The sequence below is a fragment of the Pseudophryne corroboree genome, chromosome 2, assembly GCF_028390025.1.
Source record: "Pseudophryne corroboree isolate aPseCor3 chromosome 2, aPseCor3.hap2, whole genome shotgun sequence".
Lineage (NCBI taxonomy): Eukaryota > Metazoa > Chordata > Amphibia > Anura > Myobatrachidae > Pseudophryne > Pseudophryne corroboree.
In genome coordinates this window covers 656,158,646-656,181,668 of record NC_086445.1, presented here as the reverse complement: position 1 = coordinate 656,181,668, position 23,023 = coordinate 656,158,646, and the positions used below count along the sequence as shown (strand labels likewise).

The window sequence follows — 23,023 nt, the reverse complement described above, 5'->3', positions numbered from 1 at the left end:
CACCCCCTAGGGGGGATAAAGCGCTCACACGCTTGTCAAAACAAGGGCTCTACCCTCTCCTGAGATGGCCGCCCTTAAGGATCCTGCTGATAGAAAGCAGGAGGGTATCCTAAAATGTATTTACACACATACTGGTGTTATACTGCGACCAGCAATCGCCTCAGCCTGGATGTGCAGTGCTGGGTTGGCGTGGTCGGATTCCCTGACTGAAAATATTGATACCCTAGATAGGGACAGTATATTATTGCCTGTAGAGCATTTAAAAGATGCATTTCTATATATGTGTGATGCACAGCTGGATATTTGCCGACTGGCATCAAGAGTAAGTGCGCTGTCCATTTCTGCCAGAAGAGGGTTATGGACACGACAGTGGTCAGGTGATGCGGATTCCAAATGGCATATGGAAGTATTGCCTTATAAAGGGGAGGAGTTATTTGGGGTCGGTCTTTCAGACCTGGTGGCCACGGCAACAGCTGGGAAATCCACGTTTTTACCCCAGGTCGCCTCTCAACATAAGAAGACGCCGTATTATCAGGCGCAGTCCTTTCGTTCCCATAAGGGCACGTGGGCAAAAGGTTCCTCATTTCTGCCCCGTGACAGAGGGAGAGGGAAACGGCTGCAGAAATCAGCCAGTTCCCAGGAACAGAAGCCCTCTCCCGCCTCTGCCAAGCCCTCAGCATGACGCTGGGGCTTTACAAGCTGACAGGGAGGCAGTTTTGGAAGCCATTCACAAGCTGTATTCCCAGCAGGTGATAATTAAGGTACCCCTCCTGCAACAGGGAAAGGGGTATTACTCCACACTGTTGTGGTACCGAAGCCGGACGGCTCGGTGAGACCGATTTTAAATCTAAAATCTTTGAACACTTACATACAGAGGTTCAAATTCAAGAGAAGGGGACTACATGGTGTCTCTGGACATCAAGGATGCTTACCTTCATGTCCAAATTTACCCTTCTCACCAAGGGTACCTCAGGTTTGTGGTACAGAACTGTCACTATCAGTTTCAGACGCTGCCGTTTGGATGGTCCACGGCACCCCGGGTCTTTACCAAGGTAATGGCCGAAATGATGATACTCCTTCGAAGGAAGGGAGTTTTAGTTATCCCTTACTTGGACGATCTCCTGATAAGGGTAAGATCCTGGGAACAGTTGGAGGTGTAGCACTATCTCAGGTAGTGTTGCGACAGCACGATTGGATTCTCAATATTCCAAAATCGCAGCTGGTTCCGACGACTCGTCTTCTGTTCCTAGGGATGATTCTGGACACAGTTCAGAAAAAGGTGTTTCTCCCGGAGGAGAGAGCCAGGGAGTTATCCGAGCTAGTCAGGAACCTCCTAAAACCGAGCCAAGTCTCAGTGCATCAATGCACAAGGGTTCTGGGAAAAATGGTAGCTTCCTACGAAGCAAAGCCATTCGGCAGATTCCACGCAAGAACTTTCCAGTGGGACCTGCTGGACAAATGGTCCGGGTCGCATCTTAAGATGCATCAGCGGATAACCCGGTCACGAAGGACAAGGGTGTCCCTCCTGTGGTGGTTGCAGAGTGCTCATCTTCTAGAGGGCCGCAGAGTCGGCATTCAGGACTGGGTCCTGGTGACCACGGATGCCAGCCTGCGAGGCTGGGGAGCAGTCACACAGGGAAGAAATTTCCAGGGCTTATGGTCAAGCCTGGAGACATCATTTCACATAAATATCCTGGAGCTAAGGGCCATTTACAATGATCTCAGCTTAGCAAGACCTCTGCTTCAAGGTCAGCCGGTGTTGCTCCAGTCGGACAACATCACGGCAGTCACCCACGTAAACAGACAGGGTGGCACAAGAAGCAGTCAATGGCAGAAGCTGCAAGGATTCTTCGCTGGGCGGAAAATCATGGGATAGCACTGTCAGCAGTATTCATTCCGGGAGTGGACAACTGGGAAGCAGACTTCCTCAGCAGGCACGGCCTCCACCCGGGAGAGTGGGGACTTCACCCAGAAGTCTTCCACATGATTGTAAACCATTGGGAAAAACCAAAGGTGGACATGATGGCGTCCCGCCTAAACAAAAAATTGGACAGGTATTGCGCCAGGTCAAGGGACCCTCAGGCAATAGCTGTGGACGCTCTGGTAACACCGTGGGTGTACCAGTCAGTGTATGTGTTCCCTCCTCTTCCTCTCATACCAAAAGTACTGAGAATTATAAGACGGAGGGGAGTAAGAACTATACTCGTGGCTCCGGATTGGCCAAGAAGGACTTGGTACCCGGAACTTCAAGAGATGCTCACGGAGGACCCGTGGCCTCTACCTCTAAGAAGGGACCTGCTCCAGCAAGGACCCTGTCTATTCCAAGACTTACCGCGGCTGCGTTTAACGGCAGGGCGGTTGAACGCCGGATCCTGAAGGAAAAAGGCATTCCGGATGAAGTCATCCCTACCCTGATCAAGCCAGGAAGGATGTAACCGCAAAGCATTATCACCGCATTTGGCGAAAATATGTTGCGGGGTGCGAGGCCAGTAAGGCCCCGATGGAGGAATTTTCAACTAGGTCGATTCCTGCATTTCCTGTAAACAGGAGTGTCTATGTGCCTAAAATTGGGGTCCATTAAGGTTCAAATTTCGGCCCTGTCAATTCTCTTCCAGAAAGAACTAACTTCAGTTCCTGAAGTTCAGACGTTTTGTAAAAGGGGTACTGCATATACAGCCTCCTTTTGTGCCTCCAGTGGCACCTTGGGATCTCAATGTAGTTTTGGGGTTCCTAAAGTCACATTGGTTTGAACCACTTGAATCTGTGGAGTTAAAATATCTCACATGAAAAGTGGTCATGTTGTTGGCCCTGGCCTCGGCCAGGCGCGTGTCAGAATTGGCGGGCTTTATCCTGTAAAGGCCCTTATCTGATCTTCCAGACAGGGCGGAATTGAGGACTCATCCTCAATTTCTCCCTAAGGTGTTTTCAGCGTTTCACTTGAACCAGCCTATTGTGGTACCTGCGGCTACTAGGGACTTGGAGGACTCCCAAGTTGCTGGACGTAGTCAGGGCCCTGAAAATATATGTTTCCAGGACGGCTGGAGTCAGAAAATCTGACTCGCTGTTTATCCTGTATGCACCCAACAAGCTGGGTGCTCCTGCTTCTAAGCAGACTATTGCTCGTTGGATTTGTAGCACAATTCAGCTTGCACATTCTGTGGCAGGCCTGCCACAGCCAAAATCTGTAAAAGCCCATTTCACACGGAAAGTGGGCTCATCTTGGGGCGGCTGCCCGAGGGGTCTCGGCTTTACAACTTTGCCGAGCAGCTACTTGGTCAGGGGCAAACACGTTTGCTAAATTCTACAAATTTGATACCCTGGCTGAGGAGGACCTGGAGTTCTCTCATTCGGTGCTGTAGAGTCATCCGCACTCTCCCGCCCGTTTGGGAGCTTTGGTATAATCCCCATGGTCCTTACGGAGTTCCCAGCATCCACTAGGACGTCAGAGAAAATAAGAATTTACTTACCGATCATTCTATTTCTCATAGTCCGTAGTGGATGCTGGGCGCCCATCCCAAGTGCGGATTGTCTGCAATACTTGTACATAGTTATTGTTACAAAAATCGGGTTATTGTGGTTGTGAGCCATCTTTCCAGAGGCTCCTCTGTTATCATGCTATTAACTGGATTCAGATCACAGGTTGTACGGTGTGATCGGTGTGGCTGGTATGAGTCTTACCCGGGATTCATAAATCCTTCCTTATTGTGTACGCTCGTCCGGGCACAGTATCCTAACTGAGGCTTGGAGGCGGGTCATAGGGGGAGGAGCCAGTGCACACCAGGTAGTCCTAAAGCTTTACTTTTGTGCCCAGTCTCCTGCGGAGCCGCTATTCCCCATGGTCCTTACGGAGTTCCCAGCATCCACTACGGACTATGAGAAATAGAATTATCGGTAAGTAAATTCTTATTTTTCTCAATAAAATGTAATGTACCGGCTTGATGTGAATAAAATATGAATTTAATACTACACAATGATTAAAAGTGAGACAAAAACAGAACCCAACATGGGAAAGAGTCCTACCAAGATGATAATCGGAGCCGCAGGTGTTATGAATGCAAGGTATTTCCCGGGAACAATACCCTGCATGTGGCTCCGTCAGGCGTGTTCCCCAGTGGTGCCTTTCACAGTCAAGGATGTCCAGAAGCACAGGAAAGTACTGGAAAGCAGGTCCGATGCGTTTCGGGACATCAAAGTCCCTTTTTCAAGGCTGTAAAAACATATATACATGTGTCAGGGACAGGAGTTTCCTCTGTGATGTGCAAAACATCCTTTATTGCTATAATCATATATCGAAGGGATTTAGCCAATTTTGGGTGTAACTTTTCTTGTCGGTATCTGTGTCAACAATATGGGATAGTGGGCGCTTATGAGACCCGGACGGTCCCTGCTACATAGGGTCAGGCATGGGTTGAGACCCTGACTGCCCCAATGCATCAGCCTTGTCCAATCTTTTATGCAAGGAATTAACATTATCATTTAAAACCTTCCACATATCCATCCAATCAGGTGTCGGCGCCGTCGGCAGAGACACCACATTCATTTGCTCCCGCTCCTCTCCCACATAGCCTTCCTCATTAGACATGTCGACACAAGCGTACCGACACACCACACACACACACACACAGGGAATGTCCTTTCTGAAGACCGTTCCCCCACCAGGCTCTTTGGAGAGAGACAGAGAGAGTATGCCAGCACACACCCCAGCGCTATAATACCCCAGGAATAACACAGTAACTTAATGTTAACCAGGTAGCTGCTGTATGTTATAGTTTTTGCGCCTAATTATTAGTGATGAGCGAGGTTCGGTTTTACTCGGTTTTACTCGGTTTTACTCGGTTCTCAAAACGGCATCTTATTGGCTATCCAAAACACGTGACATCCGTGAGCCAATAAGATGCCGTTTTGAGAACCGAGTAAAACCGAGTAAAACCGAATCCGCTCATCACTACTAATTATGTGCCCCCCCCTCTCTTTTCAACCCTCTTTTACCGTGTATCAGCAGGGGAGAACCCGGGGAGCTTCCTCTCAGCGGTGCTGTGGAGAAAAAATGGCGCTGGTGAGTGCTGAGGGAGAAGCCCCGCCCCCTCGGCGGCGGGCTTCTGTCCCGCTTAAACTGTAATTTTGGCGGGGGCTCATACATATATACAGTGCCCAGCTGTATATATGTTATCTTTTTGCCAATATGAGGTCCCAAATGCTGCCCAGGATGCCCCCCCCCCTGCGCCCTGCACCCTTACAGTGACCAGAGTATGTGAGGTGTGTGGAGCAATGGCGCACAGCTGCAGTGCTGTGCGTTACCTCTAGTGAAGATCATGAAGTCTTCTGCCGCCTGTGAAGTCTTCTTTTCTTCTCATACTCACCCGGCTTCTTTCTTCCGGCTCTGCGAGGGGGACGGCGGCGCAGCTCTGGGACGGACGGCGAGGGTGAGATCCTGCGTACCAATCCCTCTGGAGCTAATGGTGTCCAGTAGCCTAAGAAGCAGGACCTAGCTTCAGAAAGTAGGGCTCCTTCTCTCCCCTCAGTCCCTCGAAGCAGGGAGTCTGTTGCCAGCAGAGCTCCCTGAAAATAAAAAACCTAACAAAATACATTCTATCAGTAAACTCAGGAGAGCACACTGAAAAGCACCCAGCTCGTCTGGGCACAGTATCAAACTGAGGTCTGGAGGAGGGGCATAGAGGGAGGAGCCAGTGCACACCAGGAACTAAATTCTTTCTTAAAGTGCCCATGTCTCCTGCGGAGCCCGTCTATCCCCATGGTCCTTACGGAGTCTCCAGCATCCTCTAGGACGTTAGAGAAAGTAGTATTAGTCACACAACAGGTAAATCAAACTGTGCTCAGAGCAAGGAAACCCTCCTCAGCTCGCCTTTATCACTGCATATGGCAAGCTTATATTCATTGGTGCAGTGAAAGAAGTATGGACCCAAAATCTTTCAGAGTATCCAGAATCTTAGATTTCCTTCAGGCAGGAATGGATAAGGGTTTGAAGGTGGCTTCCTTGAGAGTGCAAGGATCAGAATTGACTGTATGGTTTCAAAAGAAAATTGCCAATTTACAGGATGTGCGTACTTTTTTTCTAGGGAATGCTGTGCATTCAATTGCCTTTTGTTCCTCCTGCAGTGCCTTGGGATTTAAGTCTGGTTCTCAAAGCCCTTCAAGTTGCTCCGTTTGAACCACTTAATAAAGTGGATCTTAAATGGTTGACAGCTAAAGTCCTCTTTCTACAGACTATGGCCTAAGCTAGAAGAGTGTCACATTTAGGAGCGCTGTCATGTAAATCTCCTTTTCTGATTTTTTTATCCAGATAAAGCAGTTCTCAGAACTAGATATGTTTGTCTTCCTAAGATGGTGTCTAAGTTTCACCTTAACGAAGAAATTGTAGTCCCGGCTTTTCAGGTATCGGGACTTTCTGCGGGAGAAGCGTCGCTGGATGTAGTCCGTGCATTAAAAATCTACGTGGATTGTACCAGTGCCATCAGAAAGACAGATTCTCTCTTCATTCTCTACGGACGCTAGCAAGATGACTTCGAATGACGATTTCAGAAGCATATTCTCAAGCTGATCTCCCGGTTCCAGCTAATGTCTCTGCTCACTCTACATGTAAGGTAGGTCCTTCAGCAGAACAGATATGTGAGGCAGCCACATGGTCTTCCATTAACACATTCATTAGACATTCTGCCTTGGATACTTTTGCCTCTCATGACGCTGAATTCTGGCGTAAGGTTCTTCTGTCCATTCAGGAGCATCCACACCACTAAAAATTGCTTTGGGAAATCCCATTGTTATCCTGTTGACCCTGCCGGAGAAATATACGTTATGGTAAGAACTTACCATTGATAACGGTATTTCTCCTATGTCCACAGATTTCCACAGGGATCCCATTCTGACGCACCTGATTTGAGAATCTTTATACTCACTAAACTGTTCCCTCTTGCATGGAAGGGTGTGCATCTGTGTTCTTCTCACCTGAATAGGGTTCTACATAATGCTCCTGCCTAAATGCTTTGGAATACAACTGATTTGCCTGAGCCAGTGGGCGGGATATATGAACGGGCCCGTTGCATCATGGGAGGACTGAAAGCTTGTGATCGTTTTGTACCAATCCGCTGTCGCTTCATCATATCCCATTGTTATCCTGTGGATAACCTGTGGACCCTGCCGGAGAAATGCCTACTATCCAAGGAAGCACTGGAAGGCAGTATACACTTTTTGCTGACACTTTTAGGAAAATTACAGACCGTTACAACAGATTCCAAACTCAAGTTATGTTAAAGGTTTTCAATTTCATGGTTTCTTGTGTTAATTATTTATGTGGTAAAACAGTAATCTAACATCAACTTCTTTATTTTTTTTTTAATCTTCTATTAAACAGAGTACTATGCTGATATTTTGGGTGGTAGTAATGTATACCTTTTTTAAGCACCCCCCAAAAAATGGGATCCCTAATGTCGATTTAAACTAGCGTTTTTAATTCTATTTGAAAAACGTGTATTTTTGCCATAACTCAAAACATGGGAAATATAAAAAAAAAAATTGGTTTGGATTTGGGGGGAGTTAAGTTAGCTATGGGGTCCAAATTTCATGGTGACTCCTTAATAAGATATTTGGTGGAAACAGTTGTTTTTAAATCCTCTCAACTAAAAAATTTCGTAGACATCTGAGATGGGTGGTGGACACCCTTGGTTGAACTGACATGCAATGACCCCCATGCTTTTCAGTTTATTTAGTAGACTGCAATGTGGGACAGTGTCAAAAGCCTTACTAAAGCCTAGATAAGCTACATCTATGGCCCCCCTTTATCTATTACTTCAGTCACCCAGTCAAAAAAAAAAGTCCAGATTTGTTTGACAGTCAAAAGATTCTTTTTTTTTAATTATTATTATTATTATTTAACAGTTTCTTATATAGTGCAGCATACTCCATTGCGCTTTACAATTAGCACAACCGTAATAGAACAAAACTGGGTTAAAACACACAGACATAGAGGTAGGAAGGCCCTGCTCACAAGCTTACAATCTATAGGGAAATAGTCATCAATACACAAGGATAGATGCTACCTATTACATAATGGTCCGCCAGATTGCTAGGTTTTTAATGGATTGTATATATGATCTCCCAGCAATGTTGGCCAAGCGTCAGGAGGGTGTGAGAGTAAAGAAAGACCAGATATGTGATGTTATGTGTACTGTACAGAGAGGATGTAATTAGATAGGGAAGAAATGAAGGTTATGTGGGTGAGTATTGAATTTGATGGGCTTGTCTGAAGAGGTGAGTTTTCAGGGAACGTTTTAAAGGTTTGGAAACTAGAGGTGAGTCGTGTTGTGCATGGGAGGGCATTCCACAGAATGGGTGAAGCCCAGATAAAGTCCTGTAATTGTCAGTGTGAACATGTATATTTTGAGATGAGTGAAGAGATGTATGTTGGTGTAGTTTGGTTAATAGCCCTGTATGTAAGTTAAAAGTATTTTATATTTAAGACTGTAGAATACTGGGAACCAATGGAGGGACTGACAGAGCTGATCTGCAGATGAACGTCTGCAAATTAGCCTTGCAGCTGCATTCAAAATGGATTGTAGTGGTGAGAGCCCATGTTTGGGAAGACCAGTCAGTAGACTATTACAATAATCAATGCCGGAGATAATGAGAGCATAGATTAGAGTTTTTGCTGTGTCTTGTGTAAGATATGGTCGTATTTTGGTTATGTTTCTTATATGTATGTCACATGATCTTAAGACAGATTGAATGTGAAGAACAAAGGACAGTTCAGAGTGAAGAATGAAACCTAAGCAGCGAGCTTGTGGAATAGGGATGATTGCTGAGTTATCAACAGTGATAGAGATATCAGGTTGGTAACTACTATTGGCCGGTGGAAATGTAATTCTGTTATGGAAATATTAAGTTTGAGGTGTCGAGATGTCATCCAAGATGAAATGGCAGAAAGGCCTTCAATGACACGGCTCAATACAGATGGTGACAAATATGGGGAGGATACATACTGTAGATTTGAGTATCATCTGCATACAGATGGTACTGAAATCAGAAAGAGTTGATTAGTTTGCCAAGAGATGTGGTATAGATAGAGAAAAGCAGAGGACCTAAGATTGAACCTTGTGGTACTCCAACTGATAGAGGTAGTGAGGAGGAGGTGGAATCAGAGAAATGAACACTGAAGGAGCAATTAGATAAGTAGTATGAGAACCAAGAAAGGGCTGTATCCTGAAGACCTAGGGATTGTAGTGTTTGTATGAGAAGAGTGGTCAACAGTGTCAAAAGCAGCAGAGAGATCAAGGAGAATAAGTAGTAGGTAATGGCCTTTAGATTTAGCAGTGACCAAATCATTCACTGCTGTACCTTAGTCAATGCTGTTTCTGTGGAGTGTTGGGCGCGAAATCCTGACTGAAGTGTGTCTAGTAAGCTGTGTGATTTAAGAAAGTATGTGAGGCGAATGTAGGCAAGTCTCTCAAGTAGCTTGGAGGGGCATGGGAGCTGAGAGATGGGACGGTAGTTTGAGTGAGAGTTAGGGTCAGAGTTTTCTTTTTTCAGAATGGGAGTAATCACGGCATGCTTGTACAGAGAAGGAAAGATACCAGTAGACAGAGAGATTACAGATGTTAGTTAAGGTTGGGATGAGCACAGCAGACAGAGCTTTACTACTTTGTGAGGGTACTGTATATAGTCAAGGGGAGATGTAGTAGAGTAGGCAGATGAGAAGAGTGCAGATACTCCATCTTCATTTGTAGGATCAAATGAAGAGAAGGTGTTAGAGGGTACAGGAAGGGAATTGAGCAGGTCACAGGCTGTGGAAGAGCATACCATTTCATTTTGGATCTTAATCACTATTGTACTTGAAATAGGAAGCAAAATCTTGTGCACGGATAGTGGCTGGTGGGTTGGGTGAGGGAGTGACAAGAAGTGATTTAAATGTATTTAAAGGTCACCTGGGGTTAGAGGCTTGAGCAGAAATGAGAGATTGGAAATAAGTTTGTTTGGCAGTGTCCAGAGCATTACGATAAGAGTGGTACATGGTCTTATATGTGAGAAAGTCACTTGAACTTCGAGATTTACACCACTGGTGTTCTACTTTATGTGAGCGTTTTTGTAGGTGTCTTGTGTATTTAGAGTGCCACAGTTGACATCTAAGTCTACGTGGAGTGTGATGGGTAGCCGGAGTCACTTCGATTGCTGTTTCTAAGAGTTTGGTTAAGGTGTGATACAGCAGTCTCAGGAGAGGTGAATGTAGAAATTGGTGAGACCAGTGGTTGCAGTGAGGTAGATAGTTGTTGAAAATTAATAGTGTTAATATTTCTGCAGGTTAGAGGCAGCTTGGTAGACTTCAGGGACATTGAGTTTGAAGTAATGGAGGAGAGCATGAAGGTGATAAGGTTATGATCTGAGAGAGGGAAAGGAGTGTTAGTGAGTTCAGAAACAGAGCATAGTCAGGTGAATACAAGATCAAGGCAGTTGCCCTCCTGATGAGTAGGGGAGTCAGTCCATTGGGAGAGGCCAAGAGAGGAGGTTAGAGAGTGTAGTTTGGAGGCATGGGGAGATTGTGGACTGTCAATAGAGATATTGAAATCACCCATAATGATGGTGGAGAGGTCAGAGGATAAAAATTGAGGGAGCCAAGCAGAAAATTCTTCCAGAAACTTTTAGGGTTGGTGGGCGATAGATAGCTGCAACACAGAGAGAAAGGGGTGAAAATCCTGATAGAATGTACTTCAAACTATGGTAATGCGAGTGAGGGAACAGGTGGTAAAACTGTGTGTGTAAGATTTGAACAGTAATATTCCAACCCCACCTCCTTTACTGTTACCAGGCCTGGGGTGGGGGTGGGGGGAGAGAGTAGTGGAGGCCACCATGTGACAGTGCTGCAGGGGAGGCAGTGTCTGATTTTTTGAGCCATGTTTCTGTTATAGCTAGCATATTGAGTTTTTTTTTAAATGAAAAGGTCATGAATAAATGTTAATTTGTTGCAAACAGAGCGTGCATTCCATAATCAATTTTAGTGACTTGGAGGGAGATTTGAGACATGTGATGTTTATAAGGTTTGTTGGATTTATAGTCCGTTGTGAATCAGCTGAATGTGGAGCGTGGTATGTGGATGGGACCTGGATTTGGGGATATGTCACCAGCTAGTAGAAGCAGAAGAAGAAAGAGATAGTTATAGTTGGGGGAGGTGTGTGATAGTTTCTTATGGTGAACGGTTGAGAATGTTACAGTTAGTGTACATAGGTTAAAAGCTCATGAGTGTTAATAAGAGGGAGTGAGTTAATGAGTTAATGCAATGTGTACAGAGCAATGAATAACAGGAATAGTGAAGGATGTTATTTTATAGAGGATACCATTAAGTGCTATTAGGAAAAACAGTTTGTGGTACATGGTATTTTTTAAATAAAAGTATAGATAGTAAGTGCATAAGGAAAAAGCAAGTTAAATGGTGAAATTACCTGGTCTCCAATGTTTTTCAATGTTTGTTCAACTGTTATTTTAAAATGTATTATTTGTTATATGCATTGCTCCTAAGTGAGTTTGGTACGCCAGCAAAGTTATGCATCAAGATTGCCCTTTTGACTCAATTCATATTTTAACAATACTACACATTGTTACTACCAATGTCACCTCTTTTACATGTATTATTATTTACTGCCAGTTATTTATATTGAGCGCACACATTCCGCAGCACTTTACAGAGAATAATTGGCCATTTACATCAGTCCCTGCCCTAGTGGAGCTTACAATCTATATTCCCAATCACATGTACACACAGACACATTCACGCTAGGGTTAATATTGGTGGGATCCAATTAACCTACCAGTATATTTTTGGATTGTGGGAGGAAACCCAAGCAAGGATGGGTAGAATATACAAACTTCACATAGGGCCATGGTGGGAATTGAACCCATAACCTTAGTGCTGTGAGGCAGTAATGCTAACCATTACACCATCCGTACTGCCATTGTATTAACAACCGCGTTTATAAGAATACCAATCAAGAAGACAGAAACTCGATCCGTCATCATTTTAGGATAAGTAAAGTTCATTCCTAAACACAGCCTATATCCTCACCTCACCTCTCATTTTAGCACCACCTTCCCCACCACCCTTTCTTTCAAGATCTTCTTGGGATAGATCCCCAGGTGCTTGGAAAGAGGCATGTTCTGAAGCGCCAAGATTTCCCTACCTTTCCACTTTTTGTATAGCTGCTATACTTCTGCATGATATCTTGATAAATGTCCCACATTGGTTATTTCCCTAACACCCTGAAGTCTATAGATCAAAAGAGGAATGAGCAGTGAGGATAGACAGTTGTTTCCCCAGGAATGGACACAGCTTATTTAATCCATGTTTCTTCAGCAATGGCTTGGTCCCTTTGCAGCAGTGTTAGCAATCAGGGAGGGGGATTTAAATTAAAGTATTTAACATTTATTGTTACAATTTTTTTTTATTTATTTTTTTTCAATGAAGGCTGGCACGCAATATAATGTATATAAAAAAAAAATGCTCAATTTGCTATTCAAAGGACGGATATTTGCTTTTGATATTTGACTCTTTTTATTCTCATTATTTTGCCTCATAACAAAAATAAATATATCTGAAAATATAAATGTATTTGTTCTGTTTATAACTTGGTTGTAATCTAATCAGATTGCGTTACTGAAGATCCTGCTTGCTGCTGCTCCTACTTCAAAAGCCAAGACAGACTCTATTAACATTCTTGCCGATGTTCTTCCGGAGGAGATGCCGTAAGTTATACCCTATGGGAGAGTGTGTGTAGGATGTTTTAGAGATTGGGTGCAGAATGGAAATCTGTACTTTTGTAATTTAGCAAGGTATTTTCTTATGTATTTGTGGCACAGTTACTTTTCATTAAATATTGTTTTATGCTATTTTTTTTCTTCTGATTTACATTCCACTTTTTTGTTCTAGAACCACCGTTCTACAAAGTATGAAACTTGGAGTAGATGTGAATCGACACAAAGAGATTATTGTCAAAGCCATTTCTGCTGTGCTGCTATTATTACTGAAACACTTCAAGCTAAATCACATTTATCAGGTTTGTTAGTCTTTGGAGGATCTTTCCATGGTGTTACCCAATATGCATCTCTGCAGATTAATGTGCTGTGTATAATTGTAAGCTGATTACATTGTGCGCTGTGTACTGTTCAAAGTCATTACAGTCGAGTATATATGCCGACTTGCCATAAAAAGCAAGATTTCTCTTATGTCCTTGGTTATACTGGGAATCCAATTAGTACCATGGGGGGGTATAGACGGGTCCACTAGGAGCCTTGGGCACTTTAAGAATTTGATAGTGTGCGCTGGCTCCTCCCTCTATGCCCCTCCGGTCACATCGCTGGAAGCTCCTGAAGAGTTTTCTGCATTTATTTTATCTGTTTGTTATTTTCAGGCAGGACTGGATGGCACCAGCCTGCCTGCTTCATGGGACTTGGGATGGGAAGGGGGAGGGAGAGAACGGCCCAACCTCTTGAAGGGTTACTGGTCCTGTTCCCCGCTGACAGGACACTAGTTCCTGAGGGAGCTGTTTGCAAGTCCCACCACGGCAAGCGTACATTCCCGCAGCACACTGCCACCCCTAATAGAACCAGAAGAAAGAAGAGTGGTGAGTACTAAGCTGGTGTCCCGGTTAGAGGGTCGCCGGCCATTATGGTGGCATGAGGGTACGGAGATGCACTAATTCTACATGGGCGGCAGGGTCTCCAGACTCAGTATACAGTGCAGATGCACAGCTTCTGAGGGGGCGAACTGAGTCTCAGTACACTGTAGGCACAAAATTATTTCAGCCAGTATAAAAAAAGTGTGCACTATTGAAGGGGCCGGGCTTCACTATGAGCAGATTCGCCGCTCACCAGTGCCATTTTACCCTCTGCAGTGGACACAGACACTTACTGACAGGGACGCGCAGCTCCTCCGGAGAGACTCTAGATTTAACTCAGCGGTACCAGGGGGTCCTAGTGGGGGGGGGGGGGGGGGGGAGCGATTATTAGTGTACCGAGCCTCTAAACTAGGTACTTAGTATGTGACCATGTGCTGGCTCCATACTTTCTTTGTGTATCCCTGGAAGGGCTCTTTGTGGGTTAATTGTGCATTTAACCTGTTTCTGTTTGTGTGTGTTACAGTATGTTAGACAAGAGTGTGTTTCATATAAGGAACAGTGTTCCTCTTCTCCAGGGGGTTCACTACTGTGTGCTCAGTGCAGTGTACCTTCCCAGGCTAGTAGTGCAGAGCCAGCTTGGTTGGACTCCATTAAGGGAATTATTTCCAATATTTCTACTAAATTGTCCCGCAATGAGAAAGAGACGCAATACTTAAGAAAATCGATGACTGAGTCTATGAAAAGAGGCTCAGTACCCAAACCAGCGTCTCGGTTCCCCGCTATTTGTACGCAAAAACGTACTTTGGCCCATATCCTACAGTCTGAATCTGATGATGAAGGGTCAGACATGGAGGAAGGTTAGGTGGATTCAGAGATGGAGGAGGCTACTCTGTCACAGGGAATAGAGGCTCTCATAGAGGCTATCAGAGAAGTTCTGCATATCACTGATAAGGTGACAGAGGAGAGTGAGGAATCTTATTTTAATATAAAAAAAGAAATCCTCAGCCACTTTTCCTGTGTCAAAGGAACTAAATACCCTGTTTGAAGAAACGTGGGTTAGTCCTGATAGGAAATTTCAAATCCCTAAAAGGTTGCTATCTTTTCCTTTTCCTCCTGAGGATAGGAAAAATGGGAAAATCCACCAATAGTGTATGCATCAGTATCCAGGCTGTCACGAAAAATAGTATTGCCTGTCCCGGGTGCAGCCTCCATAAAAGAGACGGCTGATCGTAGAATTGCGACTACACTTAATCCTTGTATACGGCTGCTGGGGTGGCCCAGAGACCCACTATCGCATGTGGGTGGATTACTAAGGCCATCGCCAAATGGTCGGGTAACCTACTTGAGGGGTTAGATACCTTGCCCCAGGGGGAGATTATTTTACTCCTGCAACATATACAGCCATAAAAGAAATAGGCTTGCTTAATGCACTCACCACTACTATGGCAGTGTCAGCACGCAGAGGCTTATGGCTACGCCAGTGGACTGCTGACGAGAAAGGCTTACGCTACACAGGAGAGGCCTTATTTGGAGATGAACTAGACAAATGGGTCTCCAAAGCTACTGCGGGTATAGGGGGTTACTCACGGAGCGGTAATCTAAGCAAACTGACTAGATTTAGATTTTAAGTATGATCTGTCCGTGTGTACCCCCCACAGCGATAGCGATGCGCGGCCCCGCACGTCGCTATCGCTGGTGATTGGCCTGCATGCAGGCTCAATCTAGCACAGGCTTTTTCAACCAGTGTGCCGTGGCACACTAGTGTGCCGCGACACACTAGTGTGCCGCGACCAGTTGCAAGGTGTGCCACGGAGCCAGAGCAGATTCCTGCACCTTCAGAGTGAACTGTTGGCTCGGGCTCTTCTTAGAGGATCAGTCGTGTTCTGGCCATGACCTATGCCTTGAAAATGATGTGATATCATAGGTCACGGCCGCCGCGTCTCACCACCAAGCCAGCCCACCCGCCTGCATACACATCTTCCATTTCCCACCTGCATACACAGCCTTCCTTGCCCACCCACATCCACACCTGCCCGACCGCCTGCTGCTCAGTATTTGCAGAACTCCACAATGAACAACCCCCGCCACTGAGGGACAGAGAGGAGGACTGCTGATAATATTTGTTATTTTATTTCTCCTGTGGGGAACAACAGGATTTCAATAGAATTTATGTGGGGAGAATAAGGATTTATGTGGGGAGCAATAGGATTTATGTGGGGAGAAATGTGATTGATTTATATGTGGAGCAATAGGATTTATGTAGGGCAACAGGATTTATGTGGGGAGCAATGTGATTGTTTTTTCTGTGTAGGCCAATTTATGTGTGGATTTTTTTTATATATTTTTTTACTGTGAGGGCCAATGTGTGTGATTTTTTTTTTTTTTTTTTTGTGGGGAACTGATGGTGTGCCTTGGCAATTTTAAAATATTGTTCGGTGTGCCGCGAGTAAAAAAAAAGGTTGAAAATCACTGATCTAGCAGGTCGCTCATTTCACCCATCAGGTGAACTGAGTAGTCCCCCCAGCTGTCCTCCCTGCATGCTCAGTACACATCTTGCTGTGCTGAGAGGGGGGAGATATTTGTGCTCAGCGGTTCACTCAGCACATATCTCTCCCCACAACTGCCCGTGAATATGGGCCTTAAGTCTACATATCTTCCTTCTGTAGCTCCCCCCCAACCAGGAAGGCCTACTCAGGACCTAATCTACTGTCCTTTCGGACTGCCAAGTTTAAGGGCAAAACCAGAGGTTCTTCTACAGCCACCAGAGGCGCTAGAGGTAAACCACGCAAACCAGCAACTGCCAGTTCTCAGGAACAGAGCTCAAGCTCTGCTTCCTCAAAGCCTTTGGCATGACGGTGGACCGTGATTCCTGGACGACTGGCGAGTGGGAGTCCGACTAAAATTTTTCAGTCACATCTGGACAGGTTCGTTCCAGGATCCCTGGATCATAGATCTTTTCTCTTACGTCCTAGAGGATGTTGGGGTCCACGTTAGTACCATGGCGTATAGATGGGTCCCTTGGGAACTTTGAGAGTTTAATAGTGTGGGCTGGCTCCTCCCTCTATGCCCGTCCTATCAGACTCAGTTTAGAAAATGTGCCCAGTGGAGCCAGTCACAGCTAGGGGAGCTCCTAGTAGTTGTTCTAGTTTTATTATTTTTCTAAGAGTGTTAGGTACAGGAAGGCTGCTGGCAACATCCTCCTTGCTTCATGGGACTTAGGGGGGGGAGTAGGAAGCAACTCTAGAAATTAATTGTTCTCTAACTCCGCTGACAGGACACTGAGCTCCTGAGGGTGCTGATCGCAAGCCCACGGGGTGACCTCTCACTCCCGCAGCACGGCAGCCACCCCCTAACTGAGCCAGAAGATAGAAGAATGGTGAGTATGACGCCGGTAAGCGTGAATGGCGGAACAAGGGTGGGAGCGCAGCTCTGACAGGCTGTGCTTCGGAGGGTTCAGCTTTACTTGATGTGTGGCGCTGTGAGGTGTGCCCTGGGGCAGCGCAAATACTCTACACTGGTCACATATGCTAACAGGGGCTAATCCCACTGTTGGCAGCTAAATCACCTCAGGCCAATATAATCAGTGAAAGCGGGAAGATGCGCCATTTACAGGGAGTGGGGCTTCTCTTCAGAGCGGATCCGGCACTCACCAGCGCCATTTTCTCCCTCTCTGCAGATCACACTGAAGAGACGCTGACAGGGAGTGCTGCCCTCCACGTAACTCCAGCATACCTCTGCGGTACCAGGGTGTTATTGACTGGGGGGGGAGAGTGTAATAATCACTGTTTAATCTATTAAGGTTATTCAGTCAGCTCCGGCCGTTTAGTGTATAAACTGCCTACTGGGGCGCTGTGTGGCTGGCTCCATATACTCTGTGTCACTCTGGGAGAAATTGTGTCTTCATTTTCCTGTGTGTGTGTTTGTATAGCTCACATAAACATATCTAGGAACTCCGTATCTTGTGCTGTGTATCTACTCCTGAAGAGTCTATTCCATGTACTCAGGACTGTAATATACTGTCTCAGCCTTCTGAATCCAAACCTCCATGGGTGGATTCTATTAGGGGAATGATATCCCAGATTTCATCTCGGTTAGCTAAAAATAAGACTGAAACACAGGTTTTGAGAAAATCTGTTGATGTTTTGTTGTATTCAGCTCCCACTACCTCATCAAAGACCCCAATTGTATACCCTAAGAAGCATGCTCTTGCCCAGATAATGCAAGCTGACGCGGATACCGACTCTGATACAGGGGATGGTGATGGGGAGATGCTTACTCAGAGGACGCTTACTTTACTGACAATAAGCAATCCTCCATTACATTCCCTGCGTCTAAGGAATTAAACGCATTGTTTGAAAAATCCTTGGAAAACCCATAGAAAATATTTCAGATCCCAAAAAAGGTTCTCATTGCTTTTCCTTTTCCTGAAGAGGACAGGAAAAAGTAGGAAATCCCGCCTGTAGTAGACCCTTCTGTATCTAGGTTGACTAAAAAAGTGATTTTACCGGTCCCTGGGTCCACCGCTTTAAAAGAGCCGGCAGACCGTAAGATTGAGACTACACTCAAATCACTATACACAGCTACTGGTGTAGCTTTAAGACCCACTATTGCTTGTGCATGGATTTCTAAAGCCATAGTAAAGTGGTCAGGCACATTACTAGAGGAATTAAAGTCTATGGATAGACGTGACATTGAATTGTTTTTACGTCACATACAGGGGTTCTGCAGGTTTCATGGTGAAGGCCATGAAGGACCTTGGCCATCTTAATGCGAGGGCTTCTTCCATGGCTGTCTCGGCACGCAGGGGACTCTGGCTGTGCCAATGGTCTGCGGATGCAGAATCCAAGAAGTGTGTGGAGAACCTACCCTTCACAGGTCAGGCTCTGTTTGGGGAAGCGTTAGGTGCGTGGGTCTCCACGGTAACTGCGGGTAAGTCAACATTTCTTACCTCAGCAACACTCGTCGACCAGGAAATCTTATCCTACATCTACAATGCAGTCCTTTCAGACCGTGAAAGTTAAACAGTCCAAACCCCCTTCGACTTTCTTTAGAGGAGGTCGGCGGAAATCCAGAAAACCTGCACCAACCGGTTCACAGGAACAGAAACCTGGTTCTGCTTCCTCAAAGTCCTCGGCATGACTGTGGACCTTCCAGCCTGTAGATCAGGCGGGTGGGAGCAAGACTAAGAAATTTCAGTCATGTCTCAGCGTCATCAGGCCTGGACCCCTGGGTACAAGATATTGTTACCCAGGGGTACAGACTGGAGTTTTTTGAGCTCCCACCTCACAGATTCTTTAAATCAGGCTTTTACCAGCTTTGCTGACAGAAAGTTCTATGCTACAGGAAGCCATTCAAAAATTGCTTAAGTCAAATGTCATAGTTCCAGTTCCACCTCACCTAACAAACCAGGGTTATTACTCAAACCTGTTTGTGGTACCGAAACCGGATGGTTCGGTCAGCCCAATATTGAACCTAAAGTTATTGAACCATTATTTGAGGGAATTCAAATTCAAGATGGAGTCTCTAAGAGCGGTGATCTCAGGTCTGGAGGAGGGGGAATTTCTAGTATCCTTAGATATCAAGGATGCGTACCTTCACATTCTGATTTGGCCGCCTCGCCAGGCTTATCTAAGATTTGCGCTGCTGGACTGTCCCTATCCGTTCCAGGTGTTCACCAAGGTCATTGCGGAGATGATGCCACTCCTCCGCAAGCAGGGTGTGAAGATAATTCCTTATCCTGACGATCTGCTGATAAAAGCGTCTTCCAGGGAGAAGCTGTTAGAGCATTGCTCTCTCAACTGCTCCAGGGTCATGGATGGATCCTGAATCTTCCAAAGTCGCATTTGGAGCCGACAAGAGACTGTCCTTCCTGGGTATGATCCTCGACACGGAAGTACAGAGGGTGTTTCTGCCGGCGGAGAAAGCGTTGATGATGCAAACAATGGTCCGGGATGCCCTGAAGCCAGCCCGGGTATTGGTCCATATGTGCATTCGCCTTCTGGGGAAGATGGTTGCCTCCTACGAGGCTCTACAGTACGGAAGATTTCATATACGGTCTTTCCAACTGGATCTCCTGAACAAATGGTCGGGATCTCATATTCACATACACCAGAGGATACGTCTGTCACCGAAAGCCAGAATCTCGCTCCTCTGGTGGCTGCAAACTTCTCACCTACTAGAGGGCCGCTGGTTTGGGATTCAGAATTGGATCCTCCTAACCACGGATTCAAGTCTCAGAGGTTGGGGTGCAGTCACCCAAGGGGAAAAACTTCCAAGGAAGGTGGTAGAGTCTGGAATCCATCCTTCCGATAAACATTCTGGAACTAAGGGCCGTGTACAACGGTCTAATACAAGCGGCACATCTTCTGAAAGATCAGGCCATTCAGGTTCAGTCGGACAATGTAACCACATTGTCCTACATAAACCGACAAGGCGGAACGAAGAGCAGAGCTGCAATGTCAGAGGTAACGAGAATCATCCTCTGGGCGGAAAAGCACGCGGTGGCGCTGTCAGCAGTCTTCATTCCGGGAGTGGACAACTTGGAAGCGGACTTCCTCATCAGACACGATCTCCATCCAGGAGAGTGGTGCTTCCACCCGGATGTGTACGTGGAGGTGACAAGTCTTTGGGGCGTGCCTCAAATAGACATGATGGCCTCCCACCTCAACAAGAAGCTTCGGAGGTACTGTTCCAGGTCGAGAAACCCACAGGCAGTGGCAGTGGAAGCCCTGGTAACTCCGTGCGTGTTCAAGTCAGTGTATGTGTTCGCTGCACTTTCACTCATTCCAAGTATTCTCAAACTAATCAAAAGAACAAGAGTTCAGGCGATCCTCATTGCTCCGGACTGGCCAAGAAGGGTTTGGTACGCGGATCTTCTGGAGTTACTGCTGGAAGATCCGAGGCCTCTTCCTCTTCTAGAGGACCTTCTGCAACAGGGGCCGTTAGCATATCAAGACTTACCACGGCTATGTTTGACAGCATGGAGGTTGAACGCCAGATTTTAGCTCGGATGGGCATTCCGAACAGTTATTCCTACCCTGATACAGGCTAGGAAAGGAGTAACGTCTAAACGCTACCATCGAATTTGGAAAAAGTACGTGTCTTGGTGTGAATCTAAGAAGTTTCCTATGGTGGAGTTTCAACTAGGGCGGTTTCTCCTCTTTCTGCAAGCAGATGTGGATGTGGGCCTGCGTTTGTGCTCCATAAAAGTCCAGATTTTGGCCTTGTCCATTCTCTTCCAGAAACAATTGGCTGTCCTCCCTGAGATTCAGACTTCCTTGAAAGGGGTTCTGCACATCCATTCTCCCTTTGTGCATCCTACGTTACCTTGGGATCTTAATGTGGTGCTGCAGTTCCTGCAGTCGGATTGGTTCGAAACTTTACAGGAGGTTGATCTCAAGTTTTTTACTTGGAAGGCGGTCACACTATTGGCATTGGCATCTGCTAGGTGTGTGTCGGAATTGGGGGCATTGTCCTGCAAGAGCCCCTACTTGATTTTCCATGAAGATAGAGCTGAGCTCAGGACACGTTAGCAATTTTTTCCGAATGTTGTGTCGGCTTTTCATATCAACCAACCTATTGTGGTGCCAGTGGCTACTGACTCCTCAGTTACTTCAAAGTCCTTGAATGTTGTAAGGGCTTTGAAGATTTAGAAAGTTGGACGCTCTGTTTGTCCTTTATGAACCCAACAAGGTTGGGTGTCCAGCTTTTAAGCAGACGATTTCTCGCTGGATCAGGTTTACTATCCAGCATGCTCATTCTACGGCAGGCTTGCTGTGTCCAAAATCTGTTAAGGCCCACTCTACTCGTAAAGTGGGTTCTTCCTGGGCGGCTGCCCGGGGTGTCTCGTCTTTACAACTTTGCTGAGCGGCTGCTTGGTCAGGATCAAACACGTTTGCCAAGTTTTACAAGTTCAATACTTTGGCCTCTGAGGACCTAAAGTTTCGTCAATCGGTTCTGCAGGAGCCTCCGCGCGCTCCCTCCTGTCCTGGTTAGCTTTGGTACATCCCCATGGTGCTAATGTGGACCCCAGCATCCTCTAGGATGTAAGAGAAAATAGGATTTTAATTATCTACCAGTAAATCCTTTTCTCGTAGTCCGTAGAGCAGTGTTTCCCAACCACGGTCCTCAAGGCACACTAACAGTCCTGGTATTAGTGATATACAGGCTTGAACACAGGTGACTTAATTAGTAGCTCAGTTATTTTGATTTAACCATCTGTGCTGAAGCCTGGATATCACTAAAACCTGCACTGTTGGTGTGCCTTGAGGACCGCGGTTGGGAATGCCTGCCGTAGAGGATGCTGGGCGCCCAGCGCTTCGTTTTCCTGCATTTGTTACTTGGTTAAGTACTGCATTGTTACTTGGTTAAGTACTGCATTGTTACCTGGTTAAGTACTGTTGTTCAGCTGTTGCTGAATTGTTTCAAGCTGGTTAGCTTGGCTTTCTGATGTGTGAGCTGGTGTGCATCTCACCACTATTTGTGTATTTCCTTCTCTCGGAAGTATGTCCGTCTCCTCGGGCACAGTTTCTAGACTGAGTCTGGTAGGATAGCATTGAGGGATGAGCCAGCCCACACTATTAAACTCTTAACGTACCCATGGCTCCCAAAGGACCTGTGTATACCCCATGGTACTAATGTGGACCCCAGCATCCTCTACGAACTACGAGAAAAGGACTTACCGGTAGGTAATTAAAATTCTATTGTTTCCCAGGGCTACACTAAGCAAAGGCATTTAGCATAATTCTGGCCCTGGCTATGGGCTTACCCACCACGCCAAGGTAACCTCTCATTGGGTAAGTCCCTAACACTGGGCTTCAGGTCCGGGGGGGGCAGGATACCCCAGAGCCATCCAGCCAGAGAACCCCAGGGCATCACATGAGTGATACAAGTAAAGGGTTGAATAGGTAGGAGCAGCTACTGCTGCATGTGTGAGTGATGTGAGGAGTGAAAGAAAATGATGTGAAAATGTTACATATATATAAAACAATCTATAGGTACCATAGTATATTGAAATAATTGTTAGATTGCGATGCCCCAGGGACGTCCAGCCACGGCAGGTCCAGGGACCCCACGCCCCAGAGAATCCCCCCAATATTGACTGCCATAGTAAACAAATGTAGTAGTCTTACCTCAGTGTGATCACTCCACATATGCAGGTCATAATATTGGAGGGATTCCCTGGGGTGTGACTAGCTCCTGCCCCTCTTTTCTGCTTCTACAAGCCAGTCTTACTTTTATGCCCGAGGGAGCTGGTCACATCGTGGTTTTCTCAAAGGTAAAAAGTTTTTTTTTAATGTTAGTCAGAGATTCTGCAGCCAAGCAAGTGGAGATGACAGGTAGTGACTTCCTCTGCCGGTCTGCGACAATGGAGCAGCTGGGGGCCCCTCCGCAACTGCTCGCAGTTTGCA

General features: G+C 46.0%; 1 protein-coding gene across 2 annotated transcripts in view; it reads left to right on the top strand.

Moving 5' to 3' along the window:
• The window catches only part of STRIP1 (striatin interacting protein 1), a 454,294-nt gene that overhangs the window by 303,401 nt on the left and 127,870 nt on the right, over positions 1–23,023 (top strand). For both annotated transcript variants that reach the window (XM_063955026.1, XM_063955027.1), the window contains 2 exons: positions 12,644–12,741; positions 12,926–13,052. In XM_063955026.1, the coding sequence (XP_063811096.1) occupies positions 12,644–12,741; positions 12,926–13,052 (225 nt within the window). The remainder of the gene's footprint in view (positions 1–12,643; positions 12,742–12,925; positions 13,053–23,023) is intronic.